Source organism: Lithobates pipiens, unplaced genomic scaffold (assembly GCF_037356315.1).
Source record: "Lithobates pipiens isolate NorthernLeopardFrog02 unplaced genomic scaffold, aLitPip1_a1.2 Scaffold_16, whole genome shotgun sequence".
Classification (NCBI taxonomy): Eukaryota; Metazoa; Chordata; class Amphibia; order Anura; family Ranidae; genus Lithobates; species Lithobates pipiens.
In genome coordinates, this window is record NW_027507748.1 from 564682557 (window position 1) to 564701725 (window position 19169).

Genomic DNA, 19169 nt, shown 5'->3' on the forward strand with positions numbered 1-19169 from the left:
AATGGCTTTCTTCTTGCCACTTCTCCATAAAGGCCAGATTTGTGGAGTGCTCGACTAATAATTGTCCTGTGGATGGATTCTCCCACCTGAGCTGTGGATCTCTGCAGCTACTCTAGAGTTATCATGGGCCTCTTGGCTGCTTCTCTGATTAATGCTTTCCTTGCCCAGCCTGTCTGTTTATGTGAACACCCAAGTCTTGGTAGGTTTGCAGATGTGCCATACTCTTTTCAATTTTTGGATGATGGATTGAACATTGCTCAGTGAGAAGTTCAAAGCTTGGGATACTTTGGGAACCTAACCCTGCTTTAAACTTCTCCACAAATTTATCCCTGACCTGTCTGGTGTGTTTCTTGGTCTTCATGGTGCTGTTTGTTCACTAAGGTTTTCTTATTAGGTAACCTAATAATAAAATTGACCTATAGGTAAAAGTTTGCAGAGGAAGTTTACTTCCGTTTTAAGAGCTGTAATTCTTAAACCCTTCCTCCGATTTGGATACATACTTTCAAATCTAATCTGCGAGTGTACACTTTCAGCCCATATTCATTATATAACTATAGCTTGAATATGTTTTGGTAAATACCTGAAAAAAACTAAAATTCTTCTTGTGTCCAAATATATATGGGCCTAACTGTATATACCATTTATCCTATATAGCCACTACATTGAGCGCCAGCAACATATCACACAGAACTGTCAGGTAGTGTGTGAGTCAGTGCTCACTGGCAGCTATAAGGTGGATCATAAGGGATCAATAGCAGGGGGGGGGGGGGGGGGGGGACAACAAGATACAGTCCATAGTAGTAAGGGATATTAAGGAGAAGTCCACAGGATGAATGGATCCACAGGTGGGTGGGGATTGCACACAGTCACTGACAGCTCCTCAGCAGGATATGGGAGTTCCCTCAGACAAACAAAAACAGCCGAAAGAGGGCGCCTGGGTCAGTGTGATAGTAAAATCAAGTACTGTATAAACTTGAGTATAAGCTGACCCGAATATAAGCCGATGCACCAAATTTTACCACAAAAAACTGGGAAAACTTATTGACTCGAGTATAAGCCTAGGGTGAGAAATGCAGCAGCTACTGGTAAATTACACAAGCACACACATGTACACAAACACACACACGTACACAGGCACGCATGTACACAGACACACACACGCATACACAGGCACACACGTACACAGACACACACATGTAAACAGACACATGTACACAGACACACACACAGCCCCCCGTTACTTGTTAGGTGGTGTTCCTTGTCCCACTCCCAGCTCTTGTGCAGGACACACGAGGGGTGCACATGTAGAAATTTACCAAAGGGGGCAACAAAGAGCCTGATGTCAGCTCAATAAAAGCTCACACACATTCCAAAAGCCAGCACAGCCATGGAGCTCTCCTGCACCTGCCCCTGACTTCTCCCATCCCGGCCAGACAGCTGGGAACTTCTGCCTGACTCGAGTATAAGGGGGGCTTTTTCAGTCTAAAAAATGTGCTGAAAAACTCGGCTTATACAAGAGTATATACGGTAACCCTTTATTCAGATACACTTACGTAAAAGTATCTTGCAAGCTGCACACAGGGAGGATGTGGATCACCAATCAAGCAGTCAGCCATCACAAGGGATGAGAAGACCACTGTGGGGATAAGTGCCACCTTCTTTTTTTTTTTTCCTGAAGAAGGAGGTGGAGCCTCGGAAACACCCCAGTCCTGATTTGGTCTCTTGCTAGCTCTGTGAGAGCTGGAGATGCTGCTGGTTATACACCTCCGTATGGCAGGTCAGAGATGATCCCCACAGGGTTATTCTCATCCCTTGTAATGGCTGACTGCTTGATTGGTGATCTACATCCACCCTGTGTGCAGCTCGCAAGATACTTCTTATGGAAGTGTATCTGACTAAAGTGTTACTTGCTTTTACTATCATACTGACCCAGGCGCCCTCTTTCTGCTGTTTTTCTTTGAGGGAACCACATTGAGCACCAGTGAACTGTCAACCCCTCATGTACAGTACATCCACAAAGTTGCAGAAAACTTCACTAAGATTTATTATTGGCATATTCTGAAATTCTTTTTAAGAAGATATTATAAGTGAATCTACTATTGTGTTTACAGTTACCAGCTATAATATGTACTTGCAACTTACACATGTGGTGGAAGCCATGTTGAACAAAGATTCTTCATAACAATAAATATCTTTGCATAAGTTGGGGATAAAAATGCATATACATTCTTGAAGGACTCAGGGCCGTCTTTAAGGCAGGGCAAAAGGGGCAGCTGCCCTGGGCCCTGTCATTGTTGTGGGGCCCAAAGCAGCTGCTTCATACTTGCCAACTATCCCAGTTTAAATTCCATTGTCCCTTGAAGTTTTAGTCCCTTGCTGTGTCCCGATATATGTGTGAAATGCTGCTACTAATGCTGCCCAGCTCTGCCCTATTGTTGTGTACAGATGACTCACCTGCAGACCCTGTGTTTACATGTAAATAACCGGCATTCATATGTAAATAGTGGTAGCATTACTAAGTAAATAGCTGCGGTCGGTGGAATTGATATGTAAATGAAGGCAACATTCATATGTATATCATGCTCTCCTGCATTGAGGAGATGTGCTGTAACCTCTAGCAACTAATTAGGGAGCCATAATGTGTGCTGTAACCTCTAGCAACCAGTCAGTAAGCAGTTATGATATGCTGTACTGTAACTGCTGGCAACCAATCACAATTTCTGCCTGATCTGATACAATAAATAGCAGCTAGACTTAAAATCAGTTTACTGTATGCCTCAGAGCAGGTGGAGAGTGCAATTGCATGGGGGGGGGGGGGGGCCCAAGAAAATTTTTGCCCAGGGTCCAATCAGTATTAAAGACAGCTCTGGAAGGACTAGCTCACCAGACTATAGGTCATAAAGAAGGATAAGTAAGCTGAAGCCTAAATATCATGAAGTCCTAAAGAAGCAAGGTCCTAATTTAGTTTTGTAGCTTGAAATTATTCTCTGTGGCTTTTCATGAATCTGTCGCTTTAATTTTTAAAGGGTCATTATACCAAAATAATATTTCAGTTTATGGTAGGTTCTGAGAAATTAAATACACTGAAGGTTTCATATTTATCCTTGAGGCTTTATTGGTGAGATCTCCATACTTGACTTGCAGGGTCTTTACATTTGTTGAGGTTTATCACACTCCCTGTTTTTATTCATTAATTTATTTTATATTACAGACAAGGCCACAGTAGAACATGCAAAAGTGGGCAGAACCATCCAAACAGCCATGTGGACAAGAACAACATATGACATTATAGCAGAGTGATTTCACTGTTTTAGTATCTATGGCTTCCATTATGTCCTAGGCTGACTTAACCAACCAGGCTCTGTCTACAACTAAAATAACACTTTTGTATAGACTGACAGTGTCATTACACAAATGATGTACCACTTTTTTTTTCAGGTGGGTGAATCCTACCTTGTTTTTGCTACTTTCACAGCACTGTAGACTTGCAAGGATCTGACTTTCAATAGCATGTACCCAGGAATCTCTTTCTTCAAAACTGCCGGTCTCAAAATGCCATGTTTGCCCAGTACTGGATACAATGATGAATTCAAAGTTCTCTTCTTTAGAATGAAAAGGGAATTATTAGGTACTAGTCAGTGTGATATATATATATATATATAATATATATATATATATATATATATATATATATATAAAACCACATTCATACTACAATTTGTAGTCTGTACATACATTAACAATATTCTGTTCTGATTAGTGGTGTTTAGTGGAAAATATTCACTAATCTTCCATTCAGAAGATGTGCAGAAAAAAGTTTAGTAATTGCTCTCTATATTAAAAGTTCTGTAAGACTGAACATACATAGGAATAATTATATCTCTTATTTAAACAGTGTGGGAGCAGGATCTATAACTATATGGCATTTCAATTGTTCAGGAATAATTGGGTATCCGTGTGAGTTTTTGACGCAATGAACAGCATTAAATAAATCTATATCTTAACAACACAAAGTATAGGACCCATTTATGTACATAAAAGCTTAGAGAAACAGTACTTTCGTTTAACATAAATCAGGTTGATATATCCTGCTGGGTGCATAAATTGCAGAAATAATTCTGCGGTTTGTTTTTCTCACTGTGAAACAACATTATGGATATTTTTCTTTTTGACTATAGAATTGAGAAAATCCTCAAGAGCATTATTTTCTCCTCCAAAATAAGTATGGGGTGCTCAGTAATGCTGAGCCCTGCTAAGTCTGCTGTATGGTCCTAACTCCAACAGATTGGTTCTTATAGGCTTATACCATTAGTGTAAAGAAGGATAATGATGTGCAAGGTGTGGTATTTCATAGCGATTTATCAGATTCCACTTTAGTGCAATCGTAAAGTAGTAATAGATGGTTTGTGGTGGATTGTTTTTGGCAAAATAAATTTGCTCCTGGGGTTTTGCCTTGTGGTATACCCCTTTGTGACACAAATAACATGGTAATGGCAAATAACACCTTTTTCTCTGGAAGCGGGGAAAGAACAGCAAGAGGTAGCTGGGGCTGATTTCGCTTATTGAAATTGTCAAGCCATTATTACTTGTCCTATTCAGAAAGAACACTGTTAAATATCAATCATTCAACTACGAGGCCTTAAGAGATTATGGGTTACTAGTGTTCTTGGGAACTAGATAGCTCACAGTTGTGTTGGTAATCCAGTGTAACGTGCCTTTTGAGGCGGGACCTTTTTTGTATGTGACCTACCTACAAGTGTGGACCTTTTTGTATGTGACCTACCTACAAGTCTGGACATGGCTAGGTTCTTGCAGGTAATGCACCAGGGTTGAGCAATTCATGCAACCCTCCAGTGAGCATTGGGCCATATAGAGCTAGGGGCTATAGCAAACGACTTGGGGTAACAGTCAAAAGCATAACAGACATAATCATTACTTTGTGCAGTGTGCCCTTTTTTTCCTTTACAATGGAAAATTGGACTTTTCAATTCATTAAAAGCATTACCAAGCAGTCAAATTGACCACACACATGTTATATTTATAATTTAGCACATTATTTTAGGTCTTTTACATATCCTGACTATTAAAATCAAATCACAAAAATAACCACGATTCCTTATAACACCCTTAGCTTGGTAACAGTTTCAAAGAATTGTCTGTTGAAAAGAAGGAAGAAGCCATTTGAGGTGGTGGTAAAATAATGGGTTTTAAATTAAATAATAATTTATGTAGAAAACAGACTTTCAGTAAAGGGTAAGTTCACCTTTACAGAAAATCTGTAAGGTGAACTTACACTGGACCTTCTTCCTCATTTCCCCCAGTCACGCTATACAGAAGTCCCGCGATCACCCGCCTGTGACACATTCAGTCACCGCTGCACCGTTGTGGGGATTTGAAATCCCTGTGGCTTAATCTGCTAAACATACCTCGTAAAGCTACGTATAGGAGGCATTCTAATTGGTCGACGCTGACCAATCAGGACCTGCCTAGCCCGTCCTGTAGGTGATGGAGAAGAGGAGGGAAGGCCATGAGGATTTCAAATCCCCGGACCGGTAAAGAGGTGACCTGGTGTCTCACAGGTGATCGTGGGACTCAGATACAGTGGGACCAGGGGGTGGGAGCGGTTCCGGTGTAAGTTCACCTTACAGATTTTCTTTAAAGGTGAACTTACACTTTAAGGGCTCGTTTCATGCAAAAATAAATCAATATAGAATTTAATTTCTAATCAGTATTTCTATTTGTGAATTGAACATTCTTTGAAGATAATTAACTATGGGATAATTTAAAGCAGAGCTCCACCCTAAAGTGGAACTTCCGCTCATCGGATTCCCCCCCCCCTCCAGTGCCACAATTGGCACCTTTCAGGGGGGAGAGGGGTGTAGATACCTGTATAATAGAGGTATCTGCACCCACTTCTGGGCATAGCTAGCTGCAGAATATCTGCAGATGCCTGCCCCCCCTTTGTGTTCTGGGAAAGACACCAGAACACAACGGGGACCAGTGAAGATGCACAGCACGACTCGTGCATGTACAGTAGGGAACCGGACAGTGAAGCCGCAACGCTTCACTTCCTAATTCCCTGACCGAGGATGGTGGCGGAGGCAGCTGAGAGACGAGCGCTTGCTCGTCATCTGCTGCTGACATCGCGGGCACCCTGGACAGGTAAGTGTCCATTTATTAAAAGTCAGCAGCTGCAGTATTTGTAGCTGTTGGCTTTTAATAATTTTTTTAACGTGAAGCTCCGTTTTAAAGAATATATATATATATATATATATATATATATATATATATATATATATATATAAATTAATGCATTCATTTTAACAAATTAAAGTTTACGGCCCTCGTTTTTCTTTTTTCTTTTTTTTACGTTCCAGATAGAGGGGGGAAGGGTTAGAACTTCTGTGAGCATGTTACTGCTATCCAGGGCTCAGGAATTCAAAAGTTCTACCAATTTATCCAAAACTAGAAGATAGCCTTTGGCTTGACACACACTTTAAGTTTAACACCAGTATCACAGACTGTGTCACATCCTGTCAAGCAGGGGCGGACTGACCATTGGGCTACTCGGGCACTGCCCGAGGGCCCCATGCCACTAGGGGGCCCCATCAGGGTTGCCAGCCTCAGTAAAACCAGGGACAGTATGTAAATCCCGAGATTATAGCTGCCCACCTCTCCAGTACCTTCTCAGCCAATAGAAACATGTCTGTGTACTGTGTGTGATTGTATACTGTGTGTGTGTGTTTATGTATACTATGTGGCCCCATAATCTCTGATTGCCCGGGGGCCCCATGAGTTGTCAGTCCGCCCCTGCTGTCAAGCACATTGCTGTGGGTACCATGTTTTCCTTCACTTCTGTTGTTATAAATTACTAAAAAAGAATTGGTGTTCAGAGGAAGACAAAGAGAGAAAGACAAGAAGGCAACTTGCAGCTATGGTACTATTCATCAAACATTACATTGCTCCGCCATTTTGCATAAAAAAAACAGATCATTGTCCCCGCCACCTAGAATTAAAGAAAGATACAGATTTTTATGCTCTTTACCTGTTTTATAAATGTTTCTTAAACTACCAAATGTTTTTAATTTCCACATTTTGCGCTTGGCTGGAAGGCGATCCCAGAGAGCAAAGCAGAAAGAATAAAGCAAGAAAGAAAGAGAAGAAAATTGCAGAATTAAAGGATAGACAGGTATCAGGACAACATCAGACACACAGCAAGCAGTACAGGCTAGGAAAGAAAGATCTAAACAACTGCACAATAGCTTATCACACACACAAACGCACACGCACACTCATTATGTTATAGTTCTGGAGAGGCAAAAAGATAACCACATAGGTCCCATTTTAGTTTTGGGTCTGACAACTATTGAAAAAAAAAAACAGGTCACCCAATACTAGACAGAAAGCATCCAGTCACCTATACAATTCTGTTGCTCTCAACAAAGATGTCTGTCATGTCAGGAAAACTAATGTAAAATGAAATGGTTAAAACATGCTACAATCTTCTTCCAACGAGAACTTTTTTTTTTAAATATAATAATTCTACTTACAATTAGACTGCACCCTGTTGTGTCTCCACACATATTATGGATTACTCTATACAATCAGACCAATCATACTAGTGCAATTCATTATAAGTAACTTATGAGAAGCTCACTGGATATCTGTCAGGATCACCAGGTATTTTTTCAACACTTGCAGTGAATGTAAGGAGACAACACATGGAGAAATGGGTATGTATTGCTGAGATATATTGGATATCTTTTTATTTTGCTCACATTATATATATATATATATATATATATATATATATATATATATATATATATATATATATATATATATATATATATGATAAAACTACACTAAAAAAGATGATTCTATCTTTGTATGGAGGTGTTTGCATTATCTGATTAAGTTCAGAAAGACAAACAATGTTCTACTGTAATCTTTGTAGCAGGTAAATGAGCATTCATGACTGTATGAAGAGCCAGAAAACACAAATATACAAAGAGAGAGACGTTCTTATGTGCCTCTCTCTTTGTGTTTTTCTCGGTGCAAATGGAACATGGTTTCTGTTCCCCTGACTCCTGGATTCTCCATCTTCATCTTCATGGTCCCTGGATTTTTACCCTATTTAAAGACCCTGGACTTTTGTCATTTTACCCCTCTTGTATAAGATTTATATGCTTATTTATTATCCATTTAATACTGTGGAATATCTTTGCTCTAGTTCCTTGAACCTTTACTTGTATATAGAAAACACAAATATGAATACCATACCATCTGCCTGTCCTGCCGAGCCCTCTGTTTTTGAAGGAGTCATGTTTTTCTTCCTCCCCTTTTTCTTTTTGTCACTTAGTGGTGATGGTGGAGGCTCCTTGTTGCTGGATGGGCTGGAAATCACATCCCCAGTGGAGCTGCTCTCTATCAAAAGAGGTATAAGATCCTTAATGAGTGGTACTAGCTATGGAAAAGTAATGTGTTATCATATAAAACAAGGACATAAGGTCACTATTTTATAACCAATGTTATCAATGTATAATCGGATGAAAGAATATTGTTTTTCCAAGAACTTCTGACAGGTTGTAGGTACAAAACATAACTTAGCCCACATTCACATATGGCCGATTTGGCATGCGATTTGGCTATTGCCGGCAATGGCACCATGCAAATTTGTGCAATGCCGTGTTTGCAGCACCGCACTGATTCCCAAAAGTAGTTCCTGTACTACTTTTAGTGACTTTCATGGGTTATTTGAATAGACGACTGTGCATGTCTTTCAGATGTCTGTCAAATTGCCTCCGAAGTCGGACTGCATTGCCAGTTTAAAATTTAGTAATTTCTAACCCACATCAGTGTAAACCTGGGCTAAATATGTTTGCATGAAAGCTTCAAATCTTTTTTTTAAACATCTTCATTCTTCATATAGATCATAAGACTAGAGCATCAACCTTAAGTGTTTTGTGAGTTCAGTAATAACCAGATTGTAATTTTGCAATAAAACTTTATTTATTCACTACCATACTAACTTGCAGAACATGTTAAAAGCATTTACCAAGGGTCAGGATCTACTGTATAAAACTGTTTTTGTACACTACTAAGTTGATTTAATTTTTTCAGGAAATTCATACATCCATATTGCCTGACAGAAGTAAACTATGATCTATAAAATACTGCCTCAAATTAGGATTTTTACAGGGATCTTCTTTGAACCCACATAAAAGGTTGTAGTTAAATGTAAAAATGAGTGCGCAATTATTTTTGTTTTCTACAATAATGTTGCTGTCTTATCCTGGACATCAAAAGAAGGAACATCCAGATTAGACAAGTGCATTCGTTTTTGTCCGAATGCATTTTTGTCCAAATTTCAGGTATTTTTGTTATCATTTTGGCAAACGATAACGAAAGCACAGAATGCGAAAAAAATGAAAGATCTGACATAAATAAATGCTTTATTTTCATTTTGACACAGTTCGATATAGAATAGGAGATTCGACATGACTCTGACAATAACAATCTGTGTCTATTGAACTTGTATCATAACAGTCCATTCACACAGGGGCAACACGACTTCCAGCACGACTTTGGGAGGCAACGTGGACCTTCAGGTCTGGCATGGATTTTAAGGGGAACCCTGCGCCAAGAAAAAAAAATGGCGTGGGGGTCCCCCTCAAAATCCATACCAGACCCTTATCCGAGCATGCAACCTGGCAGGCTGCAGGAAAAGAGGGGGGAGCGAGAGACAGCGCCCCCCCTGAACCGTACCAGGCCATATGCCCTCAACATTGGGAGGATGCTTTGGGGTCCCCCCCTAAGCACCTTGTCCCCATGTTGATAAGGACAAGGGCCTCATCCCCACAACCCTGGCCGGTGGTTGTGGGGGTCTGTGGGTGGGGAGCTTATCGAAATCTGGAAGCCCCCTTTAACAAGGGGACCCCCAGATCCCGGCCTCCCCCCTGTGTGAAATGGTAAGGCCTACCATTTCACCACAAAAGTGACAAAAGTGTTAAAAACGACAAGAGACAGTTTTTGACAATTCCTTTATTAAAGTCTTCTTTCATCTTTTTTCTTCTGGTCTTCTTCCTTCTTCCTTTCTTCATCCTTCGGTTTCTTCCTCCATCTTCTTCTTCCTCCGATCCTCTTCATCCTCCGATCCGCTTTTTCTTGCTCCGGTGTTCTCGTCCGGCATCTTCCTCCACGGCGTCTCTTCTTCGTTCTCGGGCCGTTCTACGCAATGGGAGGCTCCCGCTGTGTGACGCTTCTCTTCTTCTGACAGTTCTTATATAATAGAGGGCACGGACACCCAGTAACTCCGTCCCCCTCTGATGCATGGAACCGTGCGTCAGAAGGGGGCGGAGACCCCAAAGCATCCTCCCAATGTTGAGAGCATGTGGCCTGGTACGGTTCAGGAGGGGGGGGGGGCGCTCTCTCGCCCCCCTCTTTTCCTGCGGCCTGCCAGCACTGCATGCTCGGATAAGGGTCTGGTATGGATTTTGAGGGGGACCCCCACGCCATTTTTTTTGGCGCGGGGGTCCCCTTAAAATTAATGCAAGACCTGAAGGGCCTGGTATGGATTTTGAGGGGGACCCCCACACCATTTTTCTTTTGGCATGGGGTTCCCCTTAATATCCATACCAGACCCAAAGGGCCTGGTATGGAATTTCGGGGGACCCCCACGCATTTTTATTGTTCTTTTTTTTTTTTCTTCTTAATGCTAATGCTAACATGACCTGTGTGCAATGCAAATAGCCTTAACAAAACCCATAGAAGACATACAACATTAGAATCCTAATATAGCTTGTAGTCGAAATATTCGACCGGGAATGTATGCTTGCAGCATCATACAGTGAGTTTAGCTGCTCCGTTGAATCTTCTTTAAACATTTGACAGACACCATAAGCCTTCAATGACAGATTCAACCTTAATTCATTTGGATTTTCGGACGAATGCAATTTTTTAACGAAAAAAGTAAAAACGAATTTCAGGAGTAACTAAATAAATGTATTTTTCGGACGAACACGAAATTCCGAAACAAAATATTTCAGTGTGCACATGTCTAATCCAGATTATGCAGGAGTATATTGGGGCTACATGAAGACACAAATGTCATGGAGGAGCAAGGTAGAATACTTGGAGACAAAGGGGGACAGAGGTGTGACCTTGAGACCACAAAATCATACGAGAACAGGGGATGCGCCTGGATTCACTGAGCACACTAAAGTCACTAGATGACATGTTGACTGCGAGCGCACTTAGAGCCACAGGAGTCAATAGATGACACATGGACTGGGGAGGCACTTGGAGTCACTGGGCACACTGGAGCCAATAAATGACACAGAGACTGAGAGCACACTTGGAGTCACCAATAACTAGAGGGTGGAGGTAGGCACAAATGTTACAGGAGTTATAGGGATACAGGTAGGTACTGTAGTAGGAGGGGGCTTAGAAGAAGCATAATGCGGAGTTGTTTAAATGCTGAGCCATGCATCATTTCACAACTTAAGGCTGCACTAGTCAAGAGTGCTGCCAACTGGCCATGGAGCTGATCAGGAGAGCTGTTTCCTGATTGGTGGCAGCGCTGCAGCTCTGGGTGTGCCACAGACGAACCTCAGTGCTGGATTGCAGGAGAGGTTTGTGTGATATTACCCCATCTCACTGTCTTTTATGGGGCCTCCCCACCCCTCAAGGTCCTTGTTTCAACTGGAAAGCTACAATAGATTTTTTTTTTTTTTTAATCAGGAGAGCCTATACTTCAGATGCAGGGAACTCCTTTATTCAGAACAGAACCCCTTTAAGTCAATTAATTACTGAATTATTCCATAAGAAATCTTTGAGTCCAGGATTTGGTGAACTTAGTAATTTTTAGATTGGCTGAGGGAGTAGCTAAAGCTGAAGAACAAAATAATTCAGAACTAGATCTTTGAGCATGGAACATGAAACATGGAAAGTATTCCATAACTTGAGATGCAGAGGTAGACAAAGTTTGGAGAAGACTGGATCTAGCTTTGCAGTGATTACATAAGGTTAAATATAATGTGCCATCTTAGAAAAGTGGTCCACCACTTCCTAAATAACCATACAGCCACCAGAAGAAGCAAGGTTTGTAGAGGTGGTGTGTTTTAATTGGTGTACAGTGGAAGTTCTTTTTTGCTTAGATTTAAACAGATTTTGTATCACTGGTAATTAAAAAAGTAAACTATTTTGGTGGTAAACTCCCTTTGAGCTCCCATTATTTTCTTTTGTCATAGAGGTGGCACCAAAGTTCTGTGAGAATGGGTAGGAGAAGAAGAGTGCCTGTAGGTGCATAGGTAGGAGACTTGGTTTGAGCACAAATTTCACACGTTTTTACATCCTTTTTCTCTACATCGTGTGCATGCGCACTAGCGCATCAGGGTACAAACATGCGCACTTGCGCATCAGAACATTGGCGTACGCCAGGTGGACTATTTAAGCTGAGCTTCTGCATAGACTCATTGCTGTTTGGCCTGCAGCTTCTGTTTGTTCTGACCTGTTACCTGTGCTGACTCCTCTTCTGCCTGCTGCTCTGTTTACCTGCCTGAACATTACCGACCTGGCCTGCCTGACCCTGCACCTGCTCATCCAGCCTATCACAGCTCTGTTCTACAATTCTCATCCGGTTCCTGCCCCAGCTGCAATCCCAGCCTGCTACGACCCTGGTCTGCCTAACCACCACCAGCCTGCCTGCTGCACATCCATCCATGGACAACCTGCCTGACTGCTGCACATCCGTCAATGGACAACCAGCCATACAGACTACAGGACTGATCTTAGGCCCTCCTACGCCACCATGCTGCTGTGGCTGCTGTCTCACCTTCAGTGACCCACAAGCCGTTGTGGTAGGAGAGGCCCTCCTCTACACGTCAGACTCACAAACCAGGTACATGACAGGGAGCCAGATCACAAAGCGGTTATATTACCATGTGCAGGAAAATTAGTATTGAGGATTTTTTTTTCATGAAGCTGGAGCTGGGCTGTAACCCAATACTGAAAAAAATATTGTTGACAAAAGGATTGTTTTTGGCCAGTACCAATAGTTTACTATCACATTTGGATTTAAACTAGGGATATGCAATTCGCAGACCTCCAGCTGTTGCAGAACTACAAGTCCCATGAGGCATAGTAATACTCTGACAGCCACAAGCATGACACCCAGAGGCAGAGGCATGATGGGACTTGTAGTTTTGCAACAGCTGGAGGTCCGCTAATTGCAGATCCCTGCTATAGACTAATAGAAAAGTTTGCTTGCTATAGGCAATACCAGTTTTTTGACTTTCCTCTAGTTTTCAAGGCCAGGCCTTGGTAATGTTGTGTCTTGATTGTATTTGCCATCTGTTTGTATTGTTTGTTTTTTTATATTAAAGATTTTATGCAAACCAAATAAACAAATGAGGTGACAAGTTGATTTTCAGAGGAAAAGAGAACAAAAAATATTCAGCTGTGAGACGGTTCATTACAATTAAAGATAAGCAGCCAAAACAATTAGTGTGGCTGTTTGAAAAGAGATAATTAAAACACGCATTCCAACAGAGATGATAACCTTTCATATGCTTAGAACCCAGATGGGGTAATCGTGCTAAAAAAACAAAATTTAAAAAAGAAGACGTCTAAGAAGCAAGTCAGTCATGTAAATCACTGTAAATGTTCAGCTGCATTTGTGCAACAAAAACACTGTTGGAAATACATCAATAACGTGCTAGAAGTTCACCTGTCAGCTGTATTGTGCTTTATAATTGATTTCTAAAGACTACAGTCAAATCCACACTTTGCAAAGATTTGCACCTATATCAGTGTTGGTCATACAACAAGAAAGGAGGCTACATATAATATTAAATATATACAATAATATAGAAAGACTGCAGACGTAGTACTGGTAATCGTCAAAAGCTGCAAGATAGTCCACAGAAAATGGTTAGAGACTGGCAGCATGGTACAGGTGTGGTTGGAGACTGGGAACTTCGTGCACATTACAAGAGACTACTAGATATCCCTGCAATTACATGGCCTTTACAAACCCATTGCTCCTGCCACTTTTGCTCTTTACAGTACAATTAAAAGCTACTGTCTCTTACCATATCTCAAAAGATCAGAGAAAAAAAATTGAGAGAGAAAAGGGAATAGACAACACAGAAAAATAAAGGCAAAAGTATTTAACGCAGACCTTGCAGTACAATACAGGGTCTACTTATAAGATCTGGGCCCCCAACCCCTGTAAAAAATCATTGCCTCATAGTGTTCAAAAACTGTACCTGTAAATAAAAAAGTTGGATCTTATACTTACATAATCCCTGTCTTCCACATCATTAGGCATCACATGACATCACTATTCTTCTCAGGAGATCCCTGGGGAGGGATAAGTGCCTCAACATTTTGAAGGCACTCCAGTTCAGTGTAAGAGCATCTAGTCTGGATCTACCTGGAAGGATGTTACCCTTGCCTACAGGTACCTTTTTTCAATAATATAAGTCACAGCTCCCAACTGTCCCTGGTTTTGAGGGACTGTGTCAGATTTAGAGCAATGCTCCTCTGACCCTCTTTCCACCTCACTTGTCCCTCATTTTGGTCTGATATATATGGTATATAAAATGCCCTTTTTATCTTTCAAAAAATGTTTCCCAATGCTAAACCTTTTATCCAATTTCTAAACTGCAGCATGTGTAAATGTCAAAAGCCAATATAAAGGAATAGTAGTGGTTAAAAAAAGCCCTTGTGGGTTAATTCTCCTTTAAGGGGGTGTGGAAGTGGTGGGTCCTATGCCTACATGCTTTTGCTAGTATGTGTCCCTCATTCCTCCATTGGGAGGTATGTATAAGCCAGTGTTTTTTACAAAGGTGGCATGCCTGGACCAAAGGTAAGTGTAGCAAATTGATTTTCTTTCCATGGTCTGAGTTCTTGTTCTGGCAGTATGGACACCATGACACAGTGTTGCAGTTCTGTCAGTGCAGGTACCGTCGTACCAGAGGATATTTCACACAGGGATATGATGCAGAGCTACAGTCCAGAAATGCTGATCATCATACTATTTTAAAGGTCATGCTCTGATCACTTCTGAGTAAGCAACTAGGTGGTGAAAAAATGCTGACTACTGGCTGATAATGTCTAAAAGTAACACAAGTACCCAAAGGGCTACCGGTTTGGCACCAAAACTTTATATTGTTGGCTATGAAAATAAGAAAGAGTTTGCACATTGCTCCAGTCGGGTTTCCATTTTTAAACTGTTTGGACATTTTATAGCAAAAATGCATCCCCTGTAAACAATGTGGGCTTGAAACCAAAGTGGAAAACTACATCCAGATAGTCATAATCAAGCCTTCCTACATGCCAATGCCACAGATTCCAGAGTACAGAGCAAGTCACTTTTGCAGCATAGAAGTTAGATTTGGCATATCCATGAATAACCTCTTTGTTCACTAGATGGCAGTAAACTCATATTATAGGCTAGAGAATGGTAACGTTTGAAAACAAGATTCTAAAACTTCCAGTATGACTAGTCCATCAATTCAAAGGCAATCAAACCTTTATCTTAATCAGTGATAAATATTATTCTTTGCATTTATAAAGAACACATCTTTGTAAACAAAACTGGTACTTAGGTATGTAAACTTAAAGAAAAGTATCTCTATTGCCCATAGAAACCATAGATTTTTCTTATGTTAGGTCTAATATGAAAACAAGAATCTGGTTGCTTTGGATCCCTGCACACACCACTTGCTTGACATTTGTGTAACATTGTTATTCAGCCATTGGCTCTTTTAGCTGCTATGATAGACACAAAGTTGCAAAAGTGAGAGAGGCAGGTTTTCCTCTATGAGACTACAGGGCAATGTCAATTGAAAATACAGTACTACAGTATATCATTTTAATTTTAAAAATTCAAAAGTCAAATGGATGAGTGGAAAGAGTGAAGCAATTGATTTTGCCTCCTAATCCAGCTTTGTAGTTAGGTCAGGTTGTTCTCCCTGGTGCAGAAGCTTAGTAGATCTTGGTAAACTGGTGGATCTTGGTGTAACTGGTGGATCTTGGTGTAACTGGTGGATCTTGGTGTAACTGGTTGATCTTGGTATAACTGCTGTATCTTGGTATAACTGGTGACAGTTGCTAAGAAGACTTGTTTAGCCCAAGTCAGTGCAACATTTCAGGACTTTGAGTGCACGGCTCTGTCCTGTAGAGTTTGAAAGGAACACCCCAGTTGTACTGTAGGGCTATTTTTCTGTGTGCCTCTGTACTGTGCCACAGTTACCAGATGTTCCTGATCATGCTCGTCTGACCTGCCTACTTAAAGCTGTCCAGCTCACTCCACCTCTGCCTTCGCCTTGGTCACATCACAAGAAACCATCTCCTGCAGTTCTGTTTAACTAGTTGCTGACCGCCGGCCGTCAAATGACGGCCAGGCGGCGCAGCTATTGTGGCGGGAGGCCGTCATATGACGGCCTCCCGTTTAAACAGGGATGCGCGTGATCGTGCGCGCGCATCCCTGTTTCTTCGGTGGCGGCGTGTCACGGAGACACCGCTCGCCACCGAAGGGGGTGAACAGCCATTCGTTATGGCTGTTTACCACGTGATCGGCCGTGATGAAGTCACGGCCGATCACAGATGGTCACACCCCGTACGTGCACGGCGCATGCGCGCGATCGCGAGCGCGCTGCGTGTGCACGTCGGTGGCGGCGTGTTCCCCGGGAACACTGCTCGTCACCGACACTGGTAAACAGCCATTGGCTGGCTGTTTACCCACGTGATCGGCTGTGATCCTTTCACAGCCGATCACTAAAATGTAAACAAACCGCGGTAACGGGATGTTACCGGGTTCTCCTCCTCACACACCGATCGTGTGTGAGGAGGAGATTGCGGTAACATCTCGTTACCGCATACAGTGTACACCAAACATACTGATTGCCCCCCCCCAATAAAGAGGACCTGTCACCACCCCTCATAGTACCTGTCAATCACAGTCCATCAGAGTACCTGTCACAGTCCATCAGAGTATTTGAGTACCTGTCCCAGTCCATCAGAGTATTTGAGTACCTGTCCCAGCCCATCAGAGTACCCGAGTACCTGTCCCAGCCCATCAGAGTACCCGAGTACCTGTCCCAGCCCATCAGAGTACCCGAGTACCTGTCCCGGCCCATCAGAGTACCCAAGTACCTGTCCCGGCCCATCAGAGTACCCGAGTACCTGTCCCAGCCCATCAGAGTACCCGAGTACCTGTCCCAGCCCATCAGAGTACCCGAGTACCTGTCCCAGCCCATCAGAGTACCCGAGTACCTGTCCCAGCCCATCAGAGTACCCGAGTACCTGTCCCAGCCCATCTGAGTACCCGAGTACCTGTCACAGTTCATCTGAGTACCCGAGTACCTGTCCCGGCCCATCAGAGTACCCGAGTACCTGTCCCGGCCCATCAGAGTACCCGAGTACCTGTCCCGGCCCATCAGAGTACCCGAGTACCTGTCCCGGCCCATCAGAGTACCCGAGTACCTGTCCCGGCCCATCAGAGTACCCGAGTACCTGTCACGGCACATCAGAGTACCCGAGTACCTGTCACGGCACATCAGGGTACCCGAGTACCTGTCACGGCCCATCAGGGTACCCGAGTACCTGTCACGGCCCATCAGGGTACCCGAGTACCTGTCACGGCCCATCAGGGTACCCGAGTACCTGTCACAGTCCATTAGAGTACCGAGTACCTGTCACGGTCCATTAGAGTACCGAGTACCTGTCACGGTCCATTAGAGTACCGAGTACCTGTCACAGTCCATTAGAGTACCGAGTACCTGTCACAGTCCATTAGAGTACCGAGTACCTGTCACAGTCCATTAGAGTACCGAGTACCTGTCACAGCCCATCTGAGTACCCGAGTACCTGTTCCAGTCCATCTGTGTACCAGAGTACCTGTCACCGCCCTTCAGAGTACCCAAATACCAGTCACCAAACCATCAGAGTACCTGCCACCAGGCCATCAGAGTACCTGAGTACTTGTCACCAGGCCATCAGAGTACCCGAGTACCTGTCACCAGGCCATCAGAGTACCCGAGTACCTGTCACCAGGCCATCAGAGTACCCGAGTACCTGTCACCAGGCCATCAGAGTACTCGAGTACCTGTCACCAGGCCATCAGAGTACCCGAGTACCTGTCACCAGGCCATCAGAGTACCCGAGTACCTGTTCCAGTCCATCTGAGTACCCGAGTACCTGTCACAGTCCATCTGAGTACCCGAGTACCTATCTCCAGCCCATCAGAGTACCCGAGTACCTATTTGCAGCCCATGTCTCATAGAATATACGTTGGGGTGTTTACTTTCCAAAATGGGGTCATTTTGTGGGTAATTTCACTGTCCTGGTGGTCCAGGACCTTCAAAAGTGTGATGGGTAGGAATGAAATGAGATGTGTCATTTATGCTCCTAGAACGCCTGAACGTACTACTTCAATGTTCGGCCTCTCTATGTGGCCAGGCTGTGTAAAAGTCCTACACATGTGGTATCGCCATACTCGGGAGGAGTAGCAGAATGTATTTTGGGGTGTAATTTTTGCTATATACATGTTATGTGTTAGAAATATCTTATAAATTGATCATTTTGTGTAAAAAAAAAATGCGTTTTAATTTTTTTCCACATATTCCAAAAACTTCTGGAAAAAAATGAACCGTTCAAAAGACTCATTATGCCTCACAGATTATACGTTGGGGTGTTTGCTTTCCAAAATGGGGTAATTTTATGGGAAATTCCATTGTGCTGGTACTCCAGGGCCTTCAAAAGTGTAATAGGTGGTTGAGAAATGAGATGCGTAATTTTTGCTCATAGAACGTCTGAAGGTACTACATCAATGTTAGTGCTCTGTATGTGGCCAGGCTGTGTAAAAGTCTCACACACGTGGTATCGCTGTACTCGGGAAGAGTAGCAGAATGTATTTTGGGGTGTAATTTTGGCTATATACATGCTATGTGTTAGAAATATCTTATAAATTGACAATTTTGTGTAAAAAAAAATGCGTTTTAATTTTTTTCCACATATTCCAAAAACTTCTGGAAAAAAATTAACCATTCAAAAGACTCATTATGCCTCACAGATTATACTTTGGGGTGTTAGCTTTCCAAAATGGGGTGATTTTATGGGAAATTCCATTGTCCTGGTACTCCAGGGCCTTCAAAAGTGTA

General features: G+C 42.5%; 1 protein-coding gene across 3 annotated transcripts in view; it reads right to left on the bottom strand.

The window, feature by feature from the left end:
• The window catches only part of AGAP2 (ArfGAP with GTPase domain, ankyrin repeat and PH domain 2), a 423211-nt gene that overhangs the window by 29961 nt on the left and 374081 nt on the right, over positions 1-19169 (bottom strand). For 2 of the 3 annotated variants that reach the window (XM_077483649.1, XM_077483648.1), the window contains exons 12-13: positions 8284-8427; positions 3454-3602 (exon numbers count right to left, since the gene is read on the bottom strand). In XM_077483649.1, the coding sequence (XP_077339775.1) occupies positions 3454-3602; positions 8284-8427 (293 nt within the window). Of the gene's footprint in view, positions 1-3453; positions 3603-7045; positions 7106-8283; positions 8428-19169 lie in introns of all 3 variants that reach the window. The other variant, XM_077483647.1, reaches the window with a different exon arrangement.